Source organism: Rhipicephalus sanguineus, chromosome 5 (genome assembly GCF_013339695.2).
Source record: "Rhipicephalus sanguineus isolate Rsan-2018 chromosome 5, BIME_Rsan_1.4, whole genome shotgun sequence".
Lineage (NCBI taxonomy): Eukaryota > Metazoa > Arthropoda > Arachnida > Ixodida > Ixodidae > Rhipicephalus > Rhipicephalus sanguineus.
In genome coordinates this window covers 41860641-41887333 of record NC_051180.1, presented here as the reverse complement: position 1 = coordinate 41887333, position 26693 = coordinate 41860641, and the positions used below count along the sequence as shown (strand labels likewise).

General features: G+C 45.9%; 3 protein-coding genes across 3 annotated transcripts; all 3 read left to right on the top strand.

The window, feature by feature from the left end:
* The first annotated feature begins 7035 nt into the window (after positions 1-7035).
* LOC125756133 (membrane metallo-endopeptidase-like 1) lies at positions 7036-10320 on the top strand. Its single transcript, XM_037661948.2, has 3 exons — positions 7036-7161; positions 8634-9830; positions 9919-10320. Exons 1-3 carry the CDS (start codon positions 7036-7038, stop codon positions 10318-10320), a joined length of 1725 nt encoding a protein of 574 aa, XP_037517876.2.
* A 779-nt stretch (positions 10321-11099) lies between these two features.
* Positions 11100-13988, top strand: LOC119394630 (membrane metallo-endopeptidase-like 1). Its single transcript, XM_049415890.1, has 2 exons — positions 11100-11363; positions 13435-13988. The coding sequence occupies exons 1-2, from the start codon at positions 11104-11106 to the stop codon at positions 13889-13891; spliced, it is 717 nt and encodes a 238-aa protein (XP_049271847.1). The 5' UTR covers positions 11100-11103; the 3' UTR covers positions 13892-13988.
* Positions 13989-18619: 4631 nt separating this feature from the next.
* Positions 18620-24289, top strand: LOC119394629 (transcription factor 15-like). Its single transcript, XM_037661947.2, has 3 exons — positions 18620-18652; positions 21037-21183; positions 23900-24289. The coding sequence occupies exons 1-3, from the start codon at positions 18620-18622 to the stop codon at positions 24062-24064; spliced, it is 345 nt and encodes a 114-aa protein (XP_037517875.1). The 3' UTR covers positions 24065-24289.
* The last annotated feature ends 2404 nt before the right edge of the window (positions 24290-26693 follow it).

The window sequence follows — 26693 nt, the reverse complement described above, 5'->3', positions numbered from 1 at the left end:
AAGGCTTACTTCTTTGGTGAGAAATGCACGCTCAATCAATTTTATTAAAATGGGATGAAATTTTCAGACATCGACATTTACAACATTTCCAAAGGTGAAAAATGCACTCTCACTTTTATTAAAATGGGATGAAACTTTCAGACATCGAAATATACAAGATTTCCAAAGGCTATACCTTACCTTTTTGGTGAGAAATGCAAGCTCAATCAATTTTATTAAAATGGGATGAAACTTTCAGACATCGACATTTACAACATTTCCAAAGGTGAGAAATGCACTCTCACTTTTATTAAAATGGGATGAAACTTTCAGACATTGAAATATACAAGATTTGCAAAGGCTATAGGCTTACCTTTTTGGTGAGAAATGCAAGCTCAATCAATTTTATTAAAATGGGATGAAACTTTCAGACATTGCAATACACAAGATTTCCAAAGGCTTACTTCTTTGGTGAGAAATGCACGCTCAATCAATTTTATTAAAATGGGATGAAACTTTCAGACATCGACATTTACAACATTTCCAAAGGTGAGAAATGCACTCTCACTTTTATTAAAATGGGATGAAACTTTCATACATCGAAATATACAAGATTTGCAAAGGCTATAGGCTTACCTTTTGGTGAGAAATGCAAGCTCAATCAATTTTATTAAAATGGGATGAAACTTTCAGACATTGCAATACACAAGATTTCCAAAGGCTTACTTCTTTGGTGAGAAATGCACGCTCAATCAATTTTATTAAAATGGGATGAAACTTTCAGACATCGACATTTACAACATTTCCAAAGGTGAGAAATGCACTCTCACTTTTATTAAAATGGGATGAAACTTTCAGACATTGAAATATACAAGATTTGCAAAGGCTATAGGCTTACCTTTTTGGTGAGAAATGCAAGCTCAATCAATTTTATTAAAATGGGATGAAACTTTCAGACATTGCAATACACAAGATTTCCAAAGGCTTACTTCTTTGGTGAGAAATGCACGCTCAATCAATTTTATTAAAATGGGATGAAACTTTCAGACATCGACATTTACAACATTTCCAAAGGTGAGAAATGCACTCTCACTTTTATTAAAATGGGATGAAACTTTCAGACATCGAAATATACAAGATTTCCAAAGGCTATACCTTACCTTTTTACCGAAAGGCTTACCTTTTTGGTGAGAAATGCACGCTCAATCAATTTTATTAAAATGGGATGAAACTTTCAGACATCGACATTTACAACATTTCCAAAGGTGAGAAATGCACTCTCACTTTTATTAAAATGGGATGAAACTTTCAGACATCGAAATATACAAGATTTCCAAAGGCTATACCTTACCTTTTTGGTGAGAAATGCAAGCTCAATCAATTTTATTAAAATGGGATGAAACTTTCAGACATCGACATTTACAACATTTCCAAAGGTGAGAAATGCACTCTCACTTTTATTAAAATGGGATGAAACTTTCAGACATTGAAATATACAAGATTTGCAAAGGCTATAGGCTTACCTTTTGGTGAGAAATGCAAGCTCAATCAATTTTATTAAAATGGGATGAAACTTTCAGACATTGCAATACACAAGATTTCCAAGGCTTACTTCTTTGGTGAGAAATGCACGCTCAATCAATTTTATTAAAATGGGATGAAACTTTCAGACATCGACATTTACAACATTTCCAAAGGTGAGAAATGCACTCTCACTTTTATTAAAATGGGATGAAACTTTCATACATTGAAATATACAAGATTTGCAAAGGCTATAGGCTTACCTTTTTGGTGAGAAATGCAAGCTCAATCGATTTTATTAAAATGGGATGAAACTTTCAGACATTGCAATACACAAGATTTCCAAAGGCTTACTTCTTTGGTGAGAAATGCACGCTCAATCAATTTTATTAAAATGGGATGAAACTTTCAGACATCGACATTTACAACATTTCCAAAGGTGAGAAATGCACTCTCACTTTTATTAAAATGGGATGAAACTTTCAGACATCGAAATATACAAGATTTCCAAAGGCTATACCTTACCTTTTTACCGAAAGGCTTACCTTTTTGGTGAGAAATGCACGCTCAATCAATTTTATTAAAATGGGATGAAACTTTCAGACATCGACATTTACAACATTTCCAAAGGTGAGAAATGCACTCTCACTTTTATTAACATGGGATGAAACTTTCAGACATCGAAATATACAAGATTTCCAAAGGCTATACCTTACCTTTTTACCGAAAGGCTTACCTTTTTGGTGAGAAATGCACGCTCAATCAATTTTATTAAAATGGGATGAAACTTTCAGACATCGACATTTACAACATTTCCAAAGGTGAGAAATGCACTCTCACTTTTATTAAAATGGGATGAAACTTTCAGACATTGAAATATACAAGATTTGCAAAGGCTATAGGCTTACCTTTTTACAGAAAGGCTTACCTTTTTGGTGAGAAATGCACGCTCAATCAATTTTATTAAAATGGGATGAAACTTTCAGACATCGACATTTACAACATTTCCAAAGGTGAGAAATGCACTCTCACTTTTATTAAAATGGGATGAAACTTTCAGACATTGAAATATACAAGATTTGCAAAGGCTATAGGCTTACCTTTTTACCGAAAGGCTTAGATTTCTGGTGAGAAATGCACGGTCAATCAATTTTATTAAAATGGGATGAAACTTTCAGACATCGACATTTACAACATTTCCAAAGGTGAGAAATGCACTCTCACTTTTATTAAAATGGGATGAAACTTTCAGACATCGAAATATACAAGATTTCCAAAGGCTATACCTTACCTTTTTACCGAAAGGCTTACCTTTTTGGTGAGAAATGCACGCTAAATCAATTTTATTAAAATTGGATGAAACTTTCAGACATCGACATTTACAACATTTCCAAAGGTGAGAAATGCACTCACTTTTATTAAAATGGGATGAAACTTTCAGACATTGAAATATACAAGATTTGCAAAGGCTATAGGCTTACCTTTTTGGTGAGAAATGCAAGCTCAATCAATTTTATTAAAATGAGATGAAACTTTCAGACATTGCAATACACAAGATTTCCAAAGGCTTACTTCTTTGGTGAGAAATGCACGCTCAATCAATTTTATTAAAATGGGATGAAACTTTCAGACATCGACATTTACAACATTTCCAAAGGTGAGAAATGCACTCTCACTTTTATTAAAATGGGATGAAACTTTCAGACATTGAAATATACAAGATTTCCAAAGGCTATAGGCTTACCTTTTTGGTGAGAAATGCAAGCTCAATCAATTTTATTAAAATGGGATGAAACTTTCAGACATTGCAATACACAAGGTTTCCAAACATCGGCTTACCTGTTTGGCGAGACATAAACGCTCAATCAATTTTATTAAAATGGGATGAAACTTTCAGACATCGACATATACAAGATTTCCAAAGGCTATACCTTACCTTTTTACCGAAAGGCTTACCTTTTTGGTGAGAAATGCACGCTCAATCAATTTTATTAAAATGGGATGAAACTTTCAGACATCGACATTTACAACATTTCCAAAGGTGAGAAATGCACTCTCACTTTTATTAAAATGGGATGAAACTTTCAGACATCGAAATATACAAGATTTCCAAGGGCTATACCTTACCTTTTTACCGAAAGGCTTACCTTTTTGGTGAGAAATGCACGCTCAATCAATTTTATTAAAATGGAATGAAACTTTCAGACATCGACATTTACAACATTTCCAAAGGTGAGAAATGCACTCTCACTTTTATTAAAATGGGATGAAACTTTCAGACATTGAAATATACAAGATTTCCAAAGGCTATAGGCTTACCTTTTGGTGAGAAATGCAAGCTCAATCAATATTATTAAAATGGGATCAAACTTTCAGACATTGCAATACACAAGGTTTCCAAACATCGGCTTACCTGTTTGGCGAGACATAAACGCTCAATCAATTTTATTAAAATGGGATGAAACTTTCAGACATCGAAATATACAAGATTTCCAAAGGCTATACCTTACCTTTTTACCGAAAGGCTTACCTTTTTGGTGAGAAATGCACGCTCAATCAATTTTATTAAAATGGGATGAAACTTTCAGACATCGACATTTACAACATTTCCAAAGGTGAGAAATGCACTCTCACTTTTATTAAAATGGGATGAAACTTTCAGACATTGAAATATACAAGATTTGCAAAGGCTATAGGCTTACCTTTTTGGTGAGAAATGCAAGCTCAATCAATTTTATTAAAATGGGATGAAACTTTCAGACATTGCAATACACAAGATTTCCAAAGGCTTACTTCTTTGGTGAGAAATGCACGCTCAATCAATTTCATTACAACGGGATGAAACTTTCGGACATTGAAATACACAAGATTTCCAAAGGCTATATATAGGCTTACCTTTTTGGTGAGAAATGCACCCTCAATCAATTTTATTGTAATAGCAATTATATAGACACTCTCGATGGGTTTTTCCGTCGGCGTCGACGTTGCCGTCATGCTCCGTATAAAGTCCAAACTGATAACATCCCCCCGCGCATCGTATGTTCTACCCGCGGGTAAACGCGCGAGCGGGGACGATGAATGTCGCTGAAGCCGAGATCAAACGAGCCGGCCCATCTCCGTCTCTCGGACGGCGAATGCGATAAGATCCTCCCACGTGTTAGACCTGCCGCCGAATGCTCAAGCAGAAAGGAAACACTCCGTCCGTCTTGAACGAGCATGAAAGGACGCGGGGGAGGGGAGAAGGGGGTCACTCGAGCAGAAAATGTGAACTTTGATTCCAAGGCCGCTGTCGCGATCGTTGGCGCGCGCTGTCTCGGTAAGCATCAGCGCCCGGCTCGTATACGCTTCTACGTGCTGCGCTCTCAACGCGAAGGGACTATGCGAAAAGAGCACCTGTCCCTGGAGCGGCCGTATTCTCTTACACCAGCGTTTTGTAGAGTTACGCGATATCGGATCCAAAAGAGTTAGCTGCCAGCCTTACTTCGCATAACATTACAATTTGTTGCTATCGTGAAACTGTGATTTTTTATTAAAATGAGGCGAAACTTTCAGACGTCGAAATATACAAGGTTTTTAAAGGCTATAGGTTTACCTTATTGGTCAGAAATGCACCCGATCAATTTTATTAAAGTGAGATTAAACTTTTATAAAACCAAATGTACAAGATTTTCAAAGGCTATAGGCTAGTTACCTTTCAAGGCTGGTGAGAAATGCTCTCTCAAGATATTTTGTTAAAATGGGATGAAATTTTCAGAAATAGAAATATACAAGATTTCCAAAGGCTTACCTTTTTTGGTGAAAAATGCACCCTCAGTCAATTTTATTAAAATGGGATTAAACTTCCGGCACTCGAGATATATAAGATTTCCAAAGGCTTCCAAATTTAAGGAGAAACCAAGAGGTAGAAAGCAGAGAGAGCAATTTTTAGAGGTGGCTTGTCTTGGTTTTTCAAGCGAAGCTTGTAACGAGTTGCAGATTTCGGTGGCGGCGTTGTCGTACGCGGAAAGCCCAGGCAGAATGTGGCCCTCGACGGTGCGCCAGTGACGTGCGCATTTGTATGCGCCGTTTTCCAATAACTGATGCTCTCTCGATCGCGGGTTTCTCGGCGATCAGCCGTTCTGATATGGTAATCTGATCTTTTATCGAGGTCACTTATCATTTCACGTTGCCACACTTCATTGTTGCCTGGATTTGAACGCATGCCCTCACGTTCCGGCGCCGGAACCGGAACGTGAGTCATAAGCCACGACGTCAACTGCATAGACGAGCCCTCACGCCCGCAACCTGTCAGAGCCGTCTTGCTTCCGTCAGGGATAGAAAGAAAGGCTAAAACAATTTTAGAAAGAAAGAAAGAAAGAAAGAAAGAAAGAAAGAAAGAAAGAAAGAAAGAAAGAAAGAAAGAAAGAAAGAAAGAAAGAAAGAAAGAAAGAAAGAAAGAAAGAAAGAAAGAAAGAAAGAAAGAAAGAAGAGTAATAAGACAGGCACACACACGCCGAGCTTCGCTTGCTCCCATTTTCCTGATAGGGGAAGGGCGTATAAATTCTTTCTCTTCCTCCCTTTTAGCGGCTCTTTTTGAGCATAACAGTACGAAACATATAGCATGTCCACACGTCCAGTTATTTTGCGTTTAGTTTTGATTACAATGTTCCCGGTTTGTTCCAGAATATAGAACATAAGCACTGGCGTGTGCACAATCCCTGGGAGGCAGGGCGGGCGGCCGCTTCTAAGAGGATCGCAGCAATTTTTTCGGGATTTTTTTAAACATAGCTTTGAAAAACTTAAGTATGCGAAAAACTTAAGTATACACAATAAATCTCCATCGGCGATACAAAAGGACATACAATACACGGAAATACGAAGGGTCTCAAAGTTAGCCGGAAGTGGGACCTCCTTCGATCAATTCGTGTATGGCGATTCAAGTCGTTTTTCGCATAATAATTCTGTTTGATGTGCAAGGTTTACCGTGGGTGTCTCAAAGACGCGCTCGCCATAGAAATCTGCAGAGCAGCTGCAATTGCGCCTTAGTGGTTCATGAAAAGTTCCGCGTATACCGACTGCCACAGTGAGAGGCATCAGCATAAATATTTACACACGCTTCTGCCTTAGACAAGTTAGCCGACCCGAGGAAGTAAATCACTCACTCGTTAATTTACAAACGGTCCTTTGTCCGAGCCGCCGACAAGTTGCGCCACGTGGCTATTTTGGCATATGAGGGCCACGCCCAAACGCGCGTATGAGAACAACACGCCATTCATATCCGACAGTTAGTTGGCTCATGAAATTAAACAAACAAAAAAACGTCGTGATCAAAGCGCCAAAGCTAATGCATCCGATAAAACTTATTTTCTTATGATGGTCTACTTCCGGTGCAGCGAGAGCGAAGGCCGTGGCTGTACGTCTGCCATCAAGAAGGAAGAGAATGAAGAACAAGATCGTGTGCTCTTGAGCTCGCGCTGTAGTGAAGGCAGGCGTTCGTCGAAATCACGGTTATTTATCTAATTATCGCTTATCCAGGCGAACTCCTTGAGGTTACCCATGGCTGTTGCCCCGGAATCCGGTGGCCACAGGGATGCCAGTCACGAAACGAGCGAACCATATCGCCGTTACCGCCAGAACGCAGATGAATCCGGGTCTTTCCACAACACTCTGTCAGCAACGGCGGTAAGTCCCAAAACCAGGGGCGGCACCAGGATTTTTTAGTGGGGGGTGTGGGGTGACCAAGGGGGTGTGGGGTGACCAACCACCCTCTCCCCCTCCTTCAGAGGGGGAGAGGGTGGTTGACTATGTTGGCCCACGGCCGATCTGGAGGCGCGCGCTCGCAGGAGCGAGCGCGCGCCTGCCTGCGCCTCCAGATCGGCCGTGGTTGGCCCTTGGAGGGGGCAAGGTGGCAACAGCGGCAGGGGGGTGGGGGTAGGCGAAAAGTGCCCCTCCCCCTGACGCAACCCCTGCCCGAAACGTGTTTGTCACAAAAAAAAAACAAAAAAAAACCAGACGAGAGTGAGAAGGCTGTAAACCCACCTTCCTCCGATATGCTTCAATTTGTACGTGCGCATGTACACGCACACGTACAAACACGACACACGCGTATACATACAGAGTGGTCAGACACCCTGTCATATTATGGCCATGCCTTTGGTGTCGAGCGTGCCTTGGTAATGCAGTACGTTCGTTCATTCACTGCATAAGTATGCACGCGCACAACCAGGGTGATCATATGGGCATGGTGCGCGAACGTACGTACTTCATGGAGGACCACGACAACTCGTAAATGGGTCGAGTTGTGTTCATGAAGTGAAAGATTACTCCCGTAAATGCCCACATAGACTGTGATGGATTGCGAAGTGTTTGTTTAGGTTAGTGGCCGTGCGACAGCCACAGTACAAGAAAGTTATAGGGGCAGGGGCGTAGCCAGAAATTTTTTTCGGGGGGGGGGGGGTCAACCATACTTTATGTATGTTCGTGCCTGCGTTTGTATGTGTGCGTGTATATATACGCAAGCAAAACTGAAAAATTTCGGGGGGATTTGAACCCCCCCCCCCCTTGGCTACACCCCTGTATAGGGGCAGCCAAGTATAGTATTGCATGTACTACAAAACAGCACTGCGTGAACAAACACTACAATTCATTCATTCATTCATTCATTCATAATTTCGTCGAAGTCCTAAGTTCTCCGTTTTTCCTCGAACGAGTTTTTCCAACTAAAGTGGCAGGGAAGCCGTTCCGAATGTATCACTGTAGTCTACGTATAAGGGCATATTTAGCGATTTGGCTCACGCGCCTGGGTTCTGTCTGGACAGTATCTCAGTAAATTATTTCAGAAAGGCGGCAATCTGGATCCGCACTGACTACAGTCGACAGGGAATGCAGACAAGATGTTCAAGTTCGTGCATATATATATATATATATATATATATATATATATATATATATATATATATATATATATATATATATATATATATATATATATATATATATATATATATATATATATATATATATATATATCCGGGATTTCGCAATGTTCATAAACATTTTATATTGTCGAGTTTTTTAATGGTGAGGCAGCTGCATATCGATAACTTGAACTGTGTTGGCATAGTGACTTATTCTTGAATATATCTTGCTCGCAGACACCAGACATGTCAGAGAGCTTGTCCGATGCGATGGGCGACCACGTGGCGACGGCCGTGCGCTCGAGCAGCAACGCGAAGTTAACCCTGGTGGCCGTCGCAGTGGCGCTCTTCGTTGTCTTTGTGGTGCTGCTCATGCGCTACGGGTACCCCAAGGCTGTACATCACGACGTGCCCACGAGCAGCGTCTGCGACCACGAATCGTGCCACGAGTATTCGCAGCTCCTGCGTGCCTCGCTCGCCGGCTCCGTGAACCCGTGCCACAACTTCTACGCTTACGTCTGTCACGGAGTCCGGGACCCGGGAGGCACGGGCGCCAGCATTCTGTCGTTGACGCGCGAGAGAGTGATCGACGCCTTGCTCGACGAGTGGCTGCGCGCAAACGACACGCGGCAACGGGACACGCGAGTGGCCGACAAGTCTCTCTGGGCCGGCAAACTGCTGCGGATGTGCGTCACCCAGCACGGATCGGGGGAAGGCTCTCTCGTGGAACTGCAGCGATTCATGATCAAGATGAATCTCACGTGGCCCCGCGTCGACGACAATGAGTATCTGGACACGTTGGGCACGCTAGTCAAGTTATCTCTCTTCTGGAACGTAGACGTGTGGTTTTCTATGCGCGTTCTGTACGTAAACTCGTCCACGCGAAGGCCCACGTTTCGATACGGCAGAAGCGAAAGCTACGTTGAGTGGGACGCAAAGAGGAAGCTGCTCCTCAAGAAGAACGCCTACGCCAGCTTCCTGCAGCCTTACATCAGTGTCTTCGGTGTAAACGAGGCGGATCAGTTAAAGGACATCGCAGAGAGGCTTAGCGCGATCGAGGAAGAGACCTCTGGTATACTGGTAGCGCCGTGGAATTGGGTCCGACAGAGCGGCCCCCGTGTCCTGAGAGTAGCGGAGATGCAGCCGAACGGCTCCCATGCCTACGTTTGCGACTGGACGGTGGCTGTAGCCGGGGCTTTCAACGCTTCGACGAAGGAGTTTGCCGACGACGCCGTGGTGGTAAAAAATGCGAGCCTCCTCTACCGCGTCAACATGCTCCTACAGCTAAACAGCGACAGAGCAAACGTTTGCGCGCTGGCAATTGGATGGAGCGTCGTTAGGGACATCGGAAGCTTCCTGGATGCCAGCCTTAGCCAGGCGTACGGCATGACGTCCAGAAACGTTGCCGAGCGCTGCATCTACAGACTCGATCAGGTCAGTTCATCTCTTAAACACCAGCCCGCATAGTAGAGTTAGTGCTTCAATTTGAACTTAAACTGCATAACTTCGGCGTGCCACTCAGGGCATAAGTTTAACAGAATTGCTCGGCTACAGTCGTATCCGCGATCGATCACCTTCAGCTGGTGGCGCGCAGTTGACCAAGCCGGCGCTGACGCTGATGCTGTTCCGGAGGATGCTTCGGGACGAGCTGCTGCTACGGGTGCGCAGGGTGTTCCACGCGGTGCAGGACGCCGCCATAGAGGCCCTGGACTGGAACCTCTGGATGGACAGCGGCACCAAGCGCAGGGCACTGTTCAGCGCCCGCCGGATTGCACTCGTGACGCGGCTTCCACGTGCGTCCGACTTGAGCGACGGTGAAACCGAGCTACCACGCCTGGGCGAGGACCAGAGTTTCTTCGCAGCGTGGAAGGCTGCCGTGGAGCACATGCGGGCGGTGAGATGCGGCCTCCTTCGTTGTGCTTGATAGAGACCGTCCACCTGTCCGTTAGCGTCGGGGAACAGATCAAAAGGACCCTGTGTACCTACAGGCCAGAAAAATGTAACGATCCTGGTATTTCCCCTGCTTTATGCGCCGATGTTTTCCGAGGTCATGCCAAGAAAATGTTCGAGAAATGGAACTGCATGCACGCCAGCCATGCATGGCTGACGGCGAAAAAAAAAAAAAAACTCACACGGTCTCTTATGCACTCACCTAAGACGACTGGATGGCAAAAGCCATCTTCTTTTTTTCTCAGTCGATGCAATAAAACAAAATTACACCATCTCCCACTAAAGGGAACCATGTGGGGATGCGAAGCAGCGCATGGGTCGACTTAAGGTTCCTTGATTGCTGAGAGTGTAAGGGGGAGAGGCCACAGCGTCTTACCCAGCCCCTTACACAGGCCCGAACGCGCTAGCACGTGCCAGCGCGTTTTGACTAGGATACAACGCGTTGGTTCATCGCGCGTCTGCAGAATCTCGTTCCCCGACATGATTGCTGAGAGAGTGTAAGGGGGAGAGGCCACAGCGTCTTACCCAGCCCCTTACACAGGCCCGAACGCGCTAGCGCGTGCCAGCACAAATGGTTACCCAGCGGACGGTCGCCAGTGGAAGGACGGACACAGCTCCGAGCAAAAGCTGCTTCGCATCTAAAAAAATACAGGAACCTTAAATGGATGGATAGATGAATCCTTTACCCTTTAGATCGGGCGGCGTCAGATACGTGTTTCCTTGACATAAGTTTCCACGACAACCGCAGCATTTGCTGATGCCGCGCGAAGGCAGCCCCGCGGAGCTGTCCTTCCTGAGCACGCGGCCCGTGTTCGAGCAGCGGCATGCGCGCGTCGTGCTGCATCCGGCGTCCCTGTGGCCGCCGCTGTTCACTGTCGATTTGCCGGCTGCCGTAAAATTCGGCGGCCTCGGTCAGCTCCTGGCGCACGAGCTCATGTATGGCTTCCACTCGGCGCTCACTCGAGACATGGCCGATGGTCTGAATAGCTCGGATCAGTGGCGCCCAGAGACTTTCGGGTAAGCGTACATGAATGACATTGACTGCGCGAATGTATATGTGTGTTCAAGTGAATTGACCAGGGATTCATCTAGGACGCTAGCGCTTGTTGTTGATGTATGTTTCTCGTGGGAAGAGTGAGAACTGTAGCTATACACCCGCTGCTGCAGTTTCATGCTGCAACCGCGGCTTGACAACAGCTTTCTGAATAATATTGCTCCACCTCGCGGGCTACCGCGCATAAGCGATTTGCCAAATAATGCATACAGCAAATACAGAACGTAGGGAGAGATGCGATAAAAACGTACACCTGCAGCTTTCACATCCTGCGACCCTGGTGCCGGGCAAATAAAGAGCGCGAAGTACTGAAGTGCGGAAATACAGGTAAGGGAGAACCAAGGAAGCGAAAGAATGACACACGCAGCGCTTGTGATTGTCATTATTTCGCTTCCTTCGTGCTTCGCGCTGGCACGCGCTGTTAAAGAGAACACTGTCTACCGTCCTTCATCGCTTTTCTGTTTTGTACCGCAATAGAAAGCGTACCGTCTGAAGTGTCCAACCTTGCAGTGGTTTCTCTGGAAAGTGAGTAGAAATTATTAAAACAGGATTTTTCGATCTGCGTTCGGTCATCTTCCATTGGCGTGAAACATGCCCACAACACTGGTTGGTATACGCGATGACGATTGTAGTGCCGGTAAAAATTAAAACCGAAAGCACATGTGATTTCTATAGGATTACTTCATTTTCGCTGAACCCTATTGTAATGAATGTAACAGTCGTTTTCAGCGCGCTAGGGGTTGCGTTTATTTTAGCACTGCTGCCGCAATCCAAGCCAAGTCGATTGATCAAAAAGAGACAATAAATGCGCGCCTTCACAGTGCAGCACGTGTGAGACATCCTAACAACAATATAGCAGCACAGTACGACCAGCGCGGAGAGCCGCATAGCATAGCGCATGAGTTGAAGCAGCCGAAATCGAAGACGGTGCTGCAAGCAGCGCCACCGGGCGCCTTTTTGGATGCGTAAGAAAAAAAAAGCAAAAATTTACTCTCTGACGCAATCGAAAGGTGCCTCAAGTGCGTAAAATACAATTTCAAGTTATACTTGTTTGTCTTTAAAGGACCCCTGACAGCGAAATTTTTGTTGGTGACTTTTTTGCTGTAATTTGTAGCTTTGTGTCTGGTAATCTCTAAATTAAATCGTAAATGCTCTAGCGTATCGTACAACTAATTCTAGCGTAGTTAATTGTGACCATTTTAGCATCACTTCAAAACGCCCGCCTAAAAACCACAAGAAACTGGCGCCCCATGCGGGAGAGCGTCAAAGACCACGTGCACTCAAGCTGTGGTGACGTTGACAGCGCGGTTTTCAAATCGGGGCCCCGCGCGCGGTAGAGATTGAAAGTATGTGGGTGCCTCGGTATGGGTTAAACCTGTTAAGCGCGTGTCCCCTCACGAAAACTACCTCGAGAGCAGCCCGACAACAGAGCCAGAGGGGTGAGGAACAATAGGCCTCGCCGGGTGCCAGTCGTCGTATTGTGCACGTGCGCCCCGCAAACCTTCTGTGACGTCCACAATACTTGCTTTACTCGTGGAACGTCACACGGGGCCTCTATCTACGTCATACCAGGATGTCGCAAGGTGCAGCCAACTCAAGTGAGCACTCACGCTTACTTTAAAACCAAATTAAGATATCTTAAAGGCAACGTTCGTCACTAATAATCGGTCAGATGTGCCCCCGTATACAGGAAAGTCAAACAACACAAAGATCTCGAGGTTTCAATTTTGGTGTCAGGGGTCCTTTAAGCAAAATGAGTCTACCTGCGAGGATTTCTTGTCATACCAATAGATTGAACCACATCGCCGTTGGGTGACGCTAGCGGTCATTCTTTCACAGTTTTCAACATTAAATTAAAAATATAATTCCTTTTTTATGGGGCAAAAGCATGCTCGTTGCCGCCGATGTGATGAACGATCTTCTCATTTTCACCACAATCAGAAAATTTTTTCCGAGAGGTAGACAGTCCCTTTAACAGTGAATTGTACTGTAAGTGAACCAACTCGTCCACATTGCTGTCCTTACGTGGTGCAGGGAGTACAAGGAGCGGATGGCGTGTTACCTGCGCTCGTATGGGAACTACGGGGAGCGCCACTCCTACAGGCACGCGCTGGCGACGGACACCGCAGACGCCGAACGCTTCAGCGACTTCGCCTCGGCGCCCGTCCTGTACGCCGCGTTCCTCCGGCACGCGAGGAGCCGCGTCGCTACGTCGTCCGCGGACGTTCGTCTCCCAGACGTGGACGTGGACGGCCGGAAGCTGTTCTTCCTCGCGTACTGCTTGACGCTGTGCTCTGCAGGCGCCGACGGCGACAACGACGACGACGACGACTTTGGGAGCTTGGACGAAGCGGACACGAGGTGGCACCGCGTCTTGAACCCGGAACAGCGGTGCAACGTGCCCCTTATGCACATGGTGCAATTTGCCAGCGCTTTCAGTTGCACCCACGACGACGACATGAACCCGCCCAAGAGGTGCTCGTTCTGGTGAAGACGTCGGCAGTGTGCCTCTTTCGTGATAAGCCTTTTCGTCTGTTATTTGTTTTTGCGTCTCTTTCCCTGCCCTTTTGGCGGAACATTTTGTTCTAGCGCGTTTCTATACAGAACACGATTAATCGGTCTTAATTAAATTGAATAGTTGCGACTGTGTAATATGGAGGTTAGTCCTTTAAGGGTATACGGGGGGATGAATCAATTGCTACTCCCCGCTTGGTTACTCCAAGGACTAACTACTGCTCTTCTACAATGATCAAGGGAGCAGAGCAATGGTTAATGATAGTAAAGGCCAGGCACGTAGGCAAGGGGGGGAGGGGGGCAGGGGGCGCCCCCCTCCCGCAATTCGTCGAGCCTTCTATATTCGCGGGCAAGTTTTTTTTTTTCGTTTTGCCATGGAGAGACTTTCTTTCGAACAATTAATTAGGCCATGTCCCCCTCCCCCCCCCCCCCCCCCCCCCGAAAAAAAAAAAACCTGTTACGTGCCTGGTAGAGACTGATTTCCGCGGTAGTATGTTAGTAGCTGTTAAATGACTTTCGCGGCGACTTGCTTTTGTGGCGCTAGCACCCAGCGACATTTTTCAAGGAGCACAACGAAATTCGTTTCAAGCCAACCGTAAGTTGAGCGTTGGCTTGAATGTTATGGAGTGGAGCTTGAGTGTTATGAAATACCCACTATAGAATAGTCTTCTTTCACTGTGAAGTCGACCAAATTTGTTCGTTCCGTATGTACGCGCATACTGTATCATTGTGCAAGCTTACACGCTTTCTCGTGCCGTGAGTTATTTGCACAAAGCAAATGTTCCACGGGCATTTTGCTCCGCGAATGGACGGCGGTGTAGTTCACAGCAGGGCACGCGCTTCGAGTTTGAAATCGCCATTTACAAGAGCTGCGTGCACGTGTTCGTAGGTGGGCAAGGTGGTCTACGGGCTACGTCGTAGCGCGAATCGTAGTTAGGCATGGGCATATATATGGAATCCATCAAGGGGAGAAAACTGCGATTTACTCGGCCATCAGCATTATAGTTTATAATGGTCTATGCGTATACGCGGTTATTAGCGCTGAGTTATATTTTATTTATTTATTCAATTACATAGCACTTGCCTGTCTGCTCCCGTGACCATGCATTCAGAATTTAAAGTGTTAATATTAATTCTGAAATTAATGTGCTAACTTTAATTTCTCGCGCGTGCAGTCCTTTTTGTATTTCTGCCGAAATAATTCAAAAACAACGTCATGGCGCACGCTCGGCGCATTGTATTTTTGCCAGAATGTAGCAGTTTGTAGCAAGTTTCACCTCTTTGCGTAGATTGAAGCAATTGGCGCAGCTATCACGTCACTGCGAGTGCACTCGGAGATATTGGCCCATTTGAGCGCTAAAGCCGGGTTTTAACAGGTCAGTAGAATGCCACTTCCGCCAACTAAGCTTCACGCTAGTTATCCTGAGCGTTTTGTGCAAACCCTGTGGCCAGTAGGTAGACCCAACGTAAACGTTGGGTAGGACCTACACCATATGGCTTGTTAGCAGAATAACGACGCTGCCATAAGAACCCAGGTAACGTGAGAGGGTTGGGTCCCTCTTTATCACTCAGATCTCGACGGGCACCGATCGAGCACTCCGGATGAGCTCGACCAGCAAGTACCCGACAACTCTGCCGGTAACGCGTTTTTTTAACATGAAAGTGTTTTATGCCGGGGTCCACCAAGTACATCCGTCACGGATATGACGTTGATGAAATGGACGCCAGCGGGTGAGAAAGAAAAAAATCAAGAGAAAGATCACCCACTGGGAATCGAACCCACGACCTTGCGGCCGCGACGCCTTATATCTTTCACACATTCTTTCGCACGGTGCTCTCTGTTGGCGGTGTAGGTAAGCGGGGCGGAGCGGGGCGGTGCCGCCGTAAAGAAGTAATGCTTCACGATCGACACTTACTAGCGCTTACTCCGAGATTGCGCGCGATGTCGGAGGTCATGGTTAAAGCGTCTCGACACCAGCGAGGTACACTGGCCGCGCTGGCGTCGCCGAGGCACCCTTGACGCAGTTACGTCGTTACGTTCTTTGCCTTTCGCTTCGTGTTAGCGTGCGTCGGCTCATCGGAGTATAGTGCAGCTTCCACATGCACTAACGGGATTTCTCCGCCGCCAACTGCTTCGATTGCGAGAGCAAGGACTAACAAAACTGCTGCAATACGCGTTGCAGAAAGGACGCGATTTCGACGGGCGAATGTCGTGCCTTGGTGGAGCGAGACCAGCGCCTGCGAGACAGAGGCCAGCGGGACGCACGTGTTTGCGGCTCAGGTTACGAACCCCTGCCACCCGTGTTGCTGAAGCGCAGTGTGTGGCAGTGTATACATGAGCGCAGGTGCCGGTCACCCATTGCTAGAAAGCGCACACCGTGTCGTTTCTCTCCTTAATTGACGGCGCTTTGAAGAAGTGCATACCGGGTACCAGTGTTGCTTATGAGCTTGTTGATATCATCCTTACGCGGGATTCACGATTCGCTGTGTCCAAATATATGTTCACAACGTCAGCTACCACAACGGTTTAATCATGATCATGGGCGTTAGTCGTCGCGATAGAGACATGCTGTCAAGATGGGTGCATCCACGTCAAACGGTGCTATAGCTGCCAAACACGAATATACATTGTACAAGCTCTCATATATCACTACACAATAAGCGCTACTTCTGTGAAGACACGTTTCACTTTCGTGTTATACCGATTCCTATGACGGAGGGATCAGCCATGTTTTTTTTTATGTTCAGTAAGAGCTTTTATCATCATCATCGTCATATTTCTGCATAACTTTTTTTTACAATTTTCTTTTTAATCAGACAACTATTACGCTGATGGAGTGAGTATTTTAACAGAACTAGTATCTCTACATGTAAGGTGAAAATTTTATCATTCATTAATAACGTATGCTTGTTACTTTTCATGAGCACTGTTCTCAATCGTCAATCCTCTAGAGCAGGGATCCCAAACACGCGGCCCGCGAACCGTACATGACTGTCTTCGTCGCATTTTTTTCTTTTCTTAATAAGTATGTTCATGAGTTACACAGGCATGACCTGTCTAAAGCATTTTTTTCGTGGGGGAAGCCCTGCGGTCAGCACGTGTTGATACATAACCGTGAAACAAAACTCTACATTTCGGAATCGGCGCCCAGATTTTAGTCATTTTGGAGGTAGATTTGCTGTTGGACTAGGGTGGCGATGCGGGCTTGTTCACTGCAAAATCACTGCAATAAAGTACGCAAGTTGCCACCTGATGGCTTTTTGGCACAGCACTGCCAGGGATGCGCGTGCCAACCGAACTTTCATGGAACTATTGTCGTCAGTAAGAGCCGGTCCAATATCACTAGGCTAATCATTGAAGCCGAACTAATTGATCATTTTGGTGACGCCTGTGTTAGTAACCCCTCTCTGTCTCTTAGTGCCAAAGAGTTACCGTTTCTGCGCATGGGTCGTTGAATTGCCTGTCTTAGCCGTTTCAGTCCTGTTTTCTATCTCGTAGAGATAAGTTTCCCTGTTCTGTATCATTCCTGTTCTTGTGGTCTTACAAAGTGTTCATGTGACTGTCGTGCGCAAAAGTGGTATATTAGTTGGCAGGTGAAAGAAATAAACCATTGTTGTTAGTAGCGCCAGTGTGTGTGTACGTTTGTTTCTTTCTTTTGTCCGTGTCTTTTTTGCGCTATCTCTTTCAAGTTGCTGTTGGAATCCTGGCGCCAAATCCCCTTCAGAAATGACCCATATATGAGATATGGGAAAGGTCTTTCAAATGGCAGCGTTAGCTAACATTTTGTGCAAACTATTCCTCCCCGCACCCCGCACTTACCTTCGTCACTATATCCTGGCCCTTGCGGGAGTAGATTTTCGTGACTGCGGCCCGTTAGATGAGGTGAGTCTGAGAACCCTGCTCTACAGGGTTTTTTTAGGCTACAGATTTTTATAAAAATGCTGTGACAGTGGGACACCTGATCTCTTTGCACACGAACTCTACGTAAAAGCGGAAATATTCTGCTGCAGCTAAGGTGACACTGAGGTGACTAATTAACAAGAAATATTTAATTAACTTTTCAATTATGGACTCGGTGGCAGTTAGTAGAAAAAGTTGTAGGCCGTCACAATATACGGCAACCCCCCCCCTTTCTTTTCAGACATCACATAAGTTGCACGCAATTCGAGATATTCATCATCGGACTTGAATTACGACATCGAAACCGAGCGCTCCCGACGCGCAGGAAATGCGGAAGTTCAGTTACATCAGACCGAAACGTTACGAGGAAATGAGTAAATCTGAATGAAGGCGCGTCATGGCATATCACACACACTCTCTCCTGACAACGAGGTACTGCTACAACTTTCGACTGCTTCTTCAAGGTCACACTAATAAGCACTAGGGGACGCACTGCGTGGTTCCTTTCTTTCTCGTTTGCTTGCTTGCTCGTCACCAGCCTTCCCTCCTTCCCCTTCCGGGTGTTCCCTTTTGCGGCGAACCAAGGAAAAAGCGTGATAAAAAAAAAAAGAGGCCGAGAGGGAAAAAAGAGGAGAAGCGAGATAAAAAAAAAAGCGTGAGGGGCCGTAGTATTGAACAGTGCAGGATTGGCAACCGCCGCCCCCGACTGCTGGGTAGAGCCAGTAGAGCTCCGCGCGTGGCCAGCTGCGGTCCAAAGCCGGCTCAGCCTCAGCTGCGGCCACACTGCTCCCTTCCTGCTCGCGAATGAGTCCCCGTCGCTTGCTTCCGGCCAGTTCGGTGAGTGTGCCACACGTTTCCTTCTCCCGCCAACGGGGCCGCCTCGCTCCCACGTTTTCAGCCGGCGCTAGAGGAGCCCTGACGGTATGCAGGCAAAAAAAAAACTAGTGTATCGACGAGCAACGTTTTGATGCGCATGTTGGGCTTGGTACATAGCGTGAATGGAATAGCGCGCACAGAGTAAGATGTAGCGCTTGCGAAAACTCGTCTGGCGAGGAAAAATCATGGTTGAAGAAAACGTACATTCGCCAAATAGAATAGAACACAAAACAACAGGATTGACGTTCCGGCGCCCAATACAGGTGCCTTGTTCACAATTAACGAAAGCATGGTGGTCTTTATTATATATGCGTCGAAAGAAGCAACGCGCTTGCGTATACCTAAGGTAGTGGAGCCCGTGTCCGATTTATCGCGGTAATCGGCTTCTGTTATCGTGTTAATCGGCGTTAAACCGGCAATCGGCTTCCATCACCGAAAAAGAGAAAACATTATCATCCCACCTGCTCATCGAATCTCTCTCCATACAATCTACTACTAACACGATAAGTCCGACACGGGGTCCACTCCGCAAGCAAGTTGCGTCTTTCGACGCATATGTAATGAAGACCACCATGCATTCGTTCATTGAGAACAAGGCACCGAAACGTCAATCATGTTGTTTTGTGTTCTATTTTGGTTGGCGAGTGTACGTTTTCTTCAACCATTGCATTACATGTATACCTTTCCGTCCTCCCGATATTTGCAACATCCCAGAGGATATTTGCAACATCCTTGAGGGGATTATAGCAGCACTCAGGGAGCCTGCGCTGAAAAGAGCCGCGTGGTGCTCATGTGAACGCGGTTTTGTGTGCTCATGTGGCCAGCTATGTTTACGCGAAAACCATTCTGGGTACCGCCTCATTTGGCGCTCTTTGAAACCAAAACTGCGACTGGGCGCTATAAAACCAACTCCAAAAAATTAACCATGGCGCGCTCGAGCCCACGAGGTTTGCAGCCGTGGTAAGTGGGTCGTTAGCTACTTGTTTCAAGGAAAAAAAAAAAAAAACAAGATGTAAAATTTTTGTGCCAGTTACGTGCCCAGTGACATAGCCCAGCACTGCGAATCATGTGGTTGTCAACCGATACTTGAGCAGTGCACTGTTTTGAAAACATGCAGAGCATGGAGCACGTAAGATAAACGAGGCTATTACCATATTCACATACACGGCAACGGCATCAGTGTGCCCTCGGTTTCCCTGCATATAACTGTGAAATCAGTTACTTGTTAAAAACGTGACAGCCTGTTTTGCCGACGCATGTATTCCAATAACTGCTTTTCTACATCTTCTCAGACGCTGTTTTTGTTGGTCTTCTGTGCGAAGCTGCTGTATATATCGCATTTCTCAGCAATACACCAGTGGTTGTTAGTTTCAGCGCCCTGTGTGCCGTTCTCTCACCGCCCCGCGTCTGGTGCTGTTTGTTGAAGGGACACTAGAGAAACAATAAATCGGCTTAGGTTGATAAATTGTACTTTGAGAACTATAATGTCGTTAATTTCACCACCATAGGTGTATTAATAAAGGAGAAAATGAAGTTCAAAGTTTCATTTTTAAATTTCGCGCCAAAATCTCTACGCGTGACGTCACGGATTTCAAAGTGTGTTTATCGTATTTTTGAGCCATTTGCTCAACAAAAGAGTCTTTTAGCAAGTTACGGAAATACGGTACGCAAATACGGTAAGGCAGTACGGTAGCGTTCCTCCTTTCCCGCTGGCTGTGCTTTGGCCGCTCAACGACCTGGAAAGGAGGAGCCGTACCGTACTGCCTTAGCGTATTTGCGTACCGTATTTCCGTAACTTGCTAAAAGACTTTAAAATTTCCTCAAACTTGGTACATTAACTACGTGGCCCCCTCAGAGGACAGTGTACTTCTATTTTACCGTTTAGGAACTACGTAGGCCGTAGTAGGCGCCGTCAAAATATGTGACGTCACGGCGAATGGTGCGGAAACTTCAAGGTGGCGTCGCCACCCACATTTTCCTTTTGTGCGATTTCTCGCTTATTAAGCGTCTTCTCGCAGCAAGCGTGGTGTTTTTGGTATCGTGGAAGAGTAGTTTACTAATACGAGAAAAATCGTTTTGCTCTTTAGTGTCCCTTTAACCCGTCGTAGTGTACGAGAGTTTTCGTTTGAAAAAACACTCTCGCAGGGATGCAAACTTCAATTCTTGCAAATTGGTGTCATTCAAACTTCCTCTTTATGTATGTGTGCTTTCATCATTGTGTACTGCATCTCTCACTGCCAACGCACAGTTAGCACCCTCGCTATTGCTTCCTTCCGAGAAAAAGGTGAACGCTGCGCGTTTGACTAACAGTGTGTGACACGCGGTTCTCTTCTCCCATTTTGCAGTTCCATTCGCACGGCGTCATGGGTGACGCATTGGAGGTCATAACCGAGCCCTCCGCCAAACGCAGCGGTGCGGCCAAAGTGAACGCCGCTATGGTCGCCTTGCGACGACTCATCCCAACTGATCCAAAAGACAGGAAGCTATCCAAGGTGAGCCCATTTTCCACTGCCATAGTTACTTTTCCCTGCCCATTACACACAGTTTTGAGCTTGTGATACAAGATCGCGGCGAGGCTACGGGAAAACGTACGCAGTTGCGCGATTATCGCGAACAGTACAGAAGCGATGCAAATTCTGCCTCTAGTTCGTTATCGACACTTTGCAAAATACAGTGGAATCTCGTTGATACGACTCTTTTTCTTTTTATTCCCGGACTACGTCCCTTGGAAATAATGTTTTTTCTTGCGTTTAATACAATCACATATTTGCCCAAAATCAGATAATACGACCACGAAGGTGGATCTTGGCCGATACATCTGGAAACCCTACGTTTATTCTTCGGTATGCTAGCTAAAACCGCGTTTCAGCAAACCACGATGTACACGTTGCAGAGCCGCTGAGGCCGCAGCAGCATCGGTTTTGCAGCGAGAAGATTGCTGTCAGGAGTGGCCGCTGCGTCCAATCTTGGAAAGAAGTGCAGCGTAAACTGACCAGATATAACCACTGATCAGTGGATATAACTCGTGGACAACTTTTCTTGGCAATGAAGCGAAGGCTACAGAGCCAAAATGCACGTATCCTACCACTAATGAATGAAGCCCCGCAACTGCGTCCGTATTTTCTGCGTGAGCTATATAAAATACGCCTTCATTTTCTATATTAGCTTTTTGAGACGGAACGCAGCGCACACAAGCGAGATATTAGGGGCGAAGCTCCTTAAGGCGGCACCCGTTCGTCCCTCGTAGTCGTAGTAGAGTGCGTAACCAGTCGTAACGCTAGTACCAGATCTTGACCTCCAAGGTGGTGCCGGTGGGAGATTTTTCCTGTGCGTTGTTGAACAATAAAAAATTCGCAGCGTGCGCTTTAACTAAAAGCCGAATTCTTGTCTCTCATTCCCCATTAGCAGCCATTGGCATGTTCCAGTAGGAAGCGTTAGTAGAAGTAGAAGTGTAAGTGTTAGCTAAAAGCCGACTTCTTCTGTCTCTCATTCCCATTAGCAGCCATTGTTTACCTCCAAGGTAGTGCCTGGTGAGATTTCTCCTGTGCGTGATTAAACAATAAAAATTTTGTTCAAAACGCCGTTGATTGATGAAATAAACCAACGAAAGACGCCAGATGTTTTCTAAAAGCAAAACGAAAGAACGCCAGATGTTTCTAAAGAAAACGAAAAGAAGCCAGCTGCTTAACGAAAGACGCCAGAAGTTTTCTAAAGCAATGGTTTTCTAAACAATGAAAATTCACAGCGTACATGTAAAATTAAAGTGAGCTGCAAGTCGTCATAACTCTCATCGAACCTTTAGTATAAACGCGCCCGATCTCACCTCGGTGATGATGTACTGGGCAGAATTCACGGAAGATTCACGGTTTACCGATGAACCTCCGCAGCTTCGCCCACTCATCATCATTCACTCCGTGGATATGCTGTGATTTTTGCATTTCTTTTACTTTATACGCTGTCACTTTGCGTTTTTCCGTGCGTGAAAAAGTCGCGCCTTTTACCCGTACGTTAGACGCTAAGCAGCGTTTGCGTCGGAATGCAACGCCAGCAATCACTTTCCACGGCGTTACGAGACGCGCGCCAAACCGGACTACTTCGCGTAGTACATGTGCAGACGCTCCGCCCCCGCAGCTTTCCCTTCATTGCCAAACCGCGTTCCAATAAACCACGATACCACTATATACACGTTGCAGAGCCGCTTAGGCGGCAGCAGCATCGGTTTTGCGACGAAAAGATTGCCGTCAAGCGTGGCCGCTGCGTCCAATCTTGGAAAGAAGTGCAGCGTAAATTGACCAGCTACATCGATGTTGCTCAATAAAAGTGAGTTGCTGACGGAGTATCCTTATTTCCCGCCTTTCTTAACCTCTTTCGTTATTACGATTTTTGTATAATACGTTTTATTTGCCCGTTCCCTTGACAAACGTATCAACGAGATTACACTGTAGTGAGAGCTCCCCTTAGCGCTCACCTTGAAACATCCGTAAGTTGGCTTTCCTGCAAGTGTGTTTTCCACACGAAACCTCACGTTCTCAGACTGCTTTTCTCGCTCTCTAAGCGCGTTCACTCCTCCACCGTGACTACTCGGTGTAAGAAGCTTCCATCGAGCGGCCGTGCCGCCACATTCCAGGGAAGGTGCGCGAGCACCACAGATGCTTTAAAAAAATTACTGCGCAATGTCACGCTTCATAGTAAGCTATATGAGCAAGGAGAAAGGGAGAAACCAAAGAAAGGAAAGGCAGGAATGAGTGTTGAATGGGGGAAAGAAAGGCATTGTTTGCCTGCTAAGTCTGCGGTCGAGGCTGTTCGTATGGAAAACAAACTTGCTCGCGTATGCGCAGTAACTATTTTGCAAGGTGTCGATTGTGTGATACTTTAGTGATCAACATACAAGAAATTCACTGGCACAGTTTACTTGCTACGATGCAGCTGAGTAAACGTGCAGTGCTTTGCCTGTTGTGAGCCACCTTGCATGCCTGCTTTGGAAGCTAGGGTCTCGCACACATGCATGGTGTCTCTTACCTACCTACATAGGCGTGCGCAGGGTTCCCCTTCAGGGGGGGGGGGGGGGGCGGCTAATTGGTTCTTAGCGGCGCCCCCACTCCCTATCAAGTCGATGTATGGGGCAGACATTGCCCCCCCCCCCCCCCTCTGCGCACGCCCACACCTAGGTACGTGAACGGTGTTCAATAACAGTTTTGGCTCTTACAGCTAGAGACCCTCCGGTTGGCTGCGGGCTACATCACGCACCTGTCAGCAGTTCGGGTGCGAAGCGGCGAAAATGCTCAGGAGCCAAACACCGTCTGCACGCCCTTCTGCGTATTCTGTATCACCGAGCGGAGATCGGCACGTTGCACCACAGGGACACAGCAGTAGGACCATGGCCGTCGCCCATATATCCGCATATCCACTGGTGCCAATAGCACCCACAAGGGCTACAGTTACACCAATCCAGGGACGATAATCATGGATGCTCGAGTTCGACTATGCTTGGTGTCTTGAGCCGACCGTCTAGCCTGCCAATAATGGATGACAAGATCAACCCAGGCACTCGCCAGGACATATACCGTGGATGGGGATGTACGAATGATCTACATCTTCAGTTCTGAAAGGGACCCACAATTGTGAACATATGCATGTTTTCAGTGAACCCACACTACGGTCAGCACATACACAGTAATTTACAAATGTAATCCCTATTGGTGTACCTGCAAGGGGGAAGTTCTTTATTAGTTCCATTAGTACTTCCATTATTGCGTTGCGGCTGACAACTCAACCATTATTATTTACAAGTCCCCCAATTGACCGAATGTTCTGTTGTGAACAATATGCATCAAATAATATCTTAAGCCCTTTTTCCATCAGGCAGACACATTTCTCTGTATTTTTAAATTAGAAATACTCCACATTTAACTTCAACATTCAAAAACCCCTACTATTTGGGCACACCTGCCATCACTTTCATTTCTTAAATTACCGCATGCTAGAAACATGTTGATTATTGACGATAATGGAAAGCAGTTTTGAAGATATTTCAAAAATACATGCCTCACTGACTTTGCCATCCGCCAAGTTGCAGTGCAATTACATACTTTGTACTTTATCAAACAATGCAATTTGAAGTGCAATATATACATGGTAGGGTGCAAAACAAGTTGTCTCAATGTAGCCCCTCACCAGGCCCTGTTTAAGAGTCTTTTGTATTTATTTTATTATTGGAGATGAAGACGAACTGTTTTACTAAGCCATTAGAAGGCATCCTTCACAGCCAACAAAGTCTACCCTCTAGCGACATCCACACTCACACTCAGGTCCTTGTAGGCACGAAGGTACCAGGAAAGATTGCAAGAGTGTGCAGGATGTGTACAATAACAGAGAACTGAGCTAGCTGGTAAGTATTCATTCTAAAATGGCAGGGCGTGCAAACACGGACACAAGAAAGAAATCACGACTGAGTGTACTTGTGACATGTGCACTTGTGTGACTTCCCCACAGTACCTGCTATACAGTTATGTTAGCAAATGATGTTTGTTAAATCCCTGTGCACGATGCAAGTTTTTAATGTGTTAAAGACATCACAAGTAAGTTCAGCACCTTAAGATTATGTATGTAAACATTTCTGCTGCCCATCCAAAATGGCTTTAGTTGAATAAACTGTCGCACTTTTTCCTGTTCATAGTGTCCAAAGCATCTGCATTTTGTAATACCTTTAGTTTATATATTCTACCCATACCCCTTAAGCAGGCAAGCCAATAATTCTGGGGTTTTCCTAGCCATAACCCTGGTACGATTATGACGCATGCTGTTGTGGAAGACTCCAGATCGATTTTTACGGTCTGGGTTATGTAAGCACACAGCCTGTTCTAAGATGAAGTAAACACTATAAGAAACAATCCAATATATTGGAAGTGGTTCTACATGAATCCATGTAAATGATACACTCAAAAAGTGAAACTATGAAAGAAGCCGCAGCGATGTGCTTCAGAATACGTCACACGAACAGATTCTTTATCGTTCACTCAGTACTATATGGCTGCCACAGGCAGAAATAAGAGTGAAAAGTAGCAAGATGCCACGAGTGTCAGGCCACATTTAGTATTATAATCAAGTACAACTTTAGAGGTTTGCAGCATTTCATCAAAGGCGGATGCACACAAGCCTGCACCAATGGGCACACACCCTGTAGTGACGTATTGAGGCAGACCCGGTTCATTACGTCACTACTAACCACTAACTACCTAAGCACAGTGCATTAGTTGGACTACAGTGAAACCTTGGTGATACGATCACAGCTCATACGAATTTGGGGTGATACGAATTTTTCGTTGGTCCCAGCCAAGGCCCATTGGCCTGCAATGTAATGGAATGCAGTTGGTGCGAACCGATTTTCACCCAGCGACGTTTGATACGAACGTAAGCTACTGCCCAGGTACGAAGAGGTGCTGTCCGCGCTTTCGCGGAAGACGCGCCAAGCACGTGCGAGCGCGAGACTGCAAGCGTGGGCATGCGCCGCACCGCCAAATCGTCAGAATCACGGTGTAAAAAAAAACCTTTTCTTACAGTCAGAATAAATCTTCAGAGACGTGTCACGGCCTCCGAGATTGTATGCGCGAATCTTTGAGGCTCATATGTGCCTCCGTGTTTAGATTACAGAGGACATTAGCGCCATGCTTTTTTTTTTTCTAACGCGTCGACGCGGGCTCCTGTCGTTGTACTGTGTTAACGCGTGCTTGCCTCGTGCATCAGACATCCTATGAAAGGTGGACGAGGAACGAAAGAAGGCGGGGACGGTCTTGGCGAAGGAGTCACGCCTCACAAGGTCAACATGCGCGACCGTTGAGGTCGCACTTGTGTGGGCACGGCCGTAAATCTCCCACAAAACATCCCGAACGCTTCCGCGATGACAAAATCATAACACAGGACCGTGGTTCTGTAATTTTGTGGCCTTGATCCACCGCGTCAAAGCGCTTCTTTTGTTACTTTCGCTGCAGTATTCCGGTGTCAT

Coding starts and splice junctions, on each gene's coding strand:
- LOC125756133 (XM_037661948.2), top strand. CDS start 7,036: ATGGCTGTTGCCCCGGAATCCGGTGGCCACAGGGATGCCAGTCACGAA. Junction 7,162..8,633: donor ACACTCTGTCAGCAACGGCG/GTAAGTCCCAAA, acceptor TCTTGCTCGCAG/ACACCAGACATGTCAGAGAG. Junction 9,831..9,918: donor GCATCTACAGACTCGATCAG/GTCAGTTCATCT, acceptor CGTGCCACTCAG/GGCATAAGTTTAACAGAATT.
- LOC119394630 (XM_049415890.1), top strand. CDS start 11,104: ATGCCGCGCGAAGGCAGCCCCGCGGAGCTGTCCTTCCTGAGCACGCGG. Junction 11,364..13,434: donor TGGCGCCCAGAGACTTTCGG/GTAAGCGTACAT, acceptor TACGTGGTGCAG/GGAGTACAAGGAGCGGATGG.
- LOC119394629 (XM_037661947.2), top strand. CDS start 18,620: ATGAGTCCCCGTCGCTTGCTTCCGGCCAGTTCG. Junction 18,653..21,036: donor GCTTGCTTCCGGCCAGTTCG/GTGAGTGTGCCA, acceptor CCCATTTTGCAG/TTCCATTCGCACGGCGTCAT. Junction 21,184..23,899: donor AAGACAGGAAGCTATCCAAG/GTGAGCCCATTT, acceptor TGGCTCTTACAG/CTAGAGACCCTCCGGTTGGC.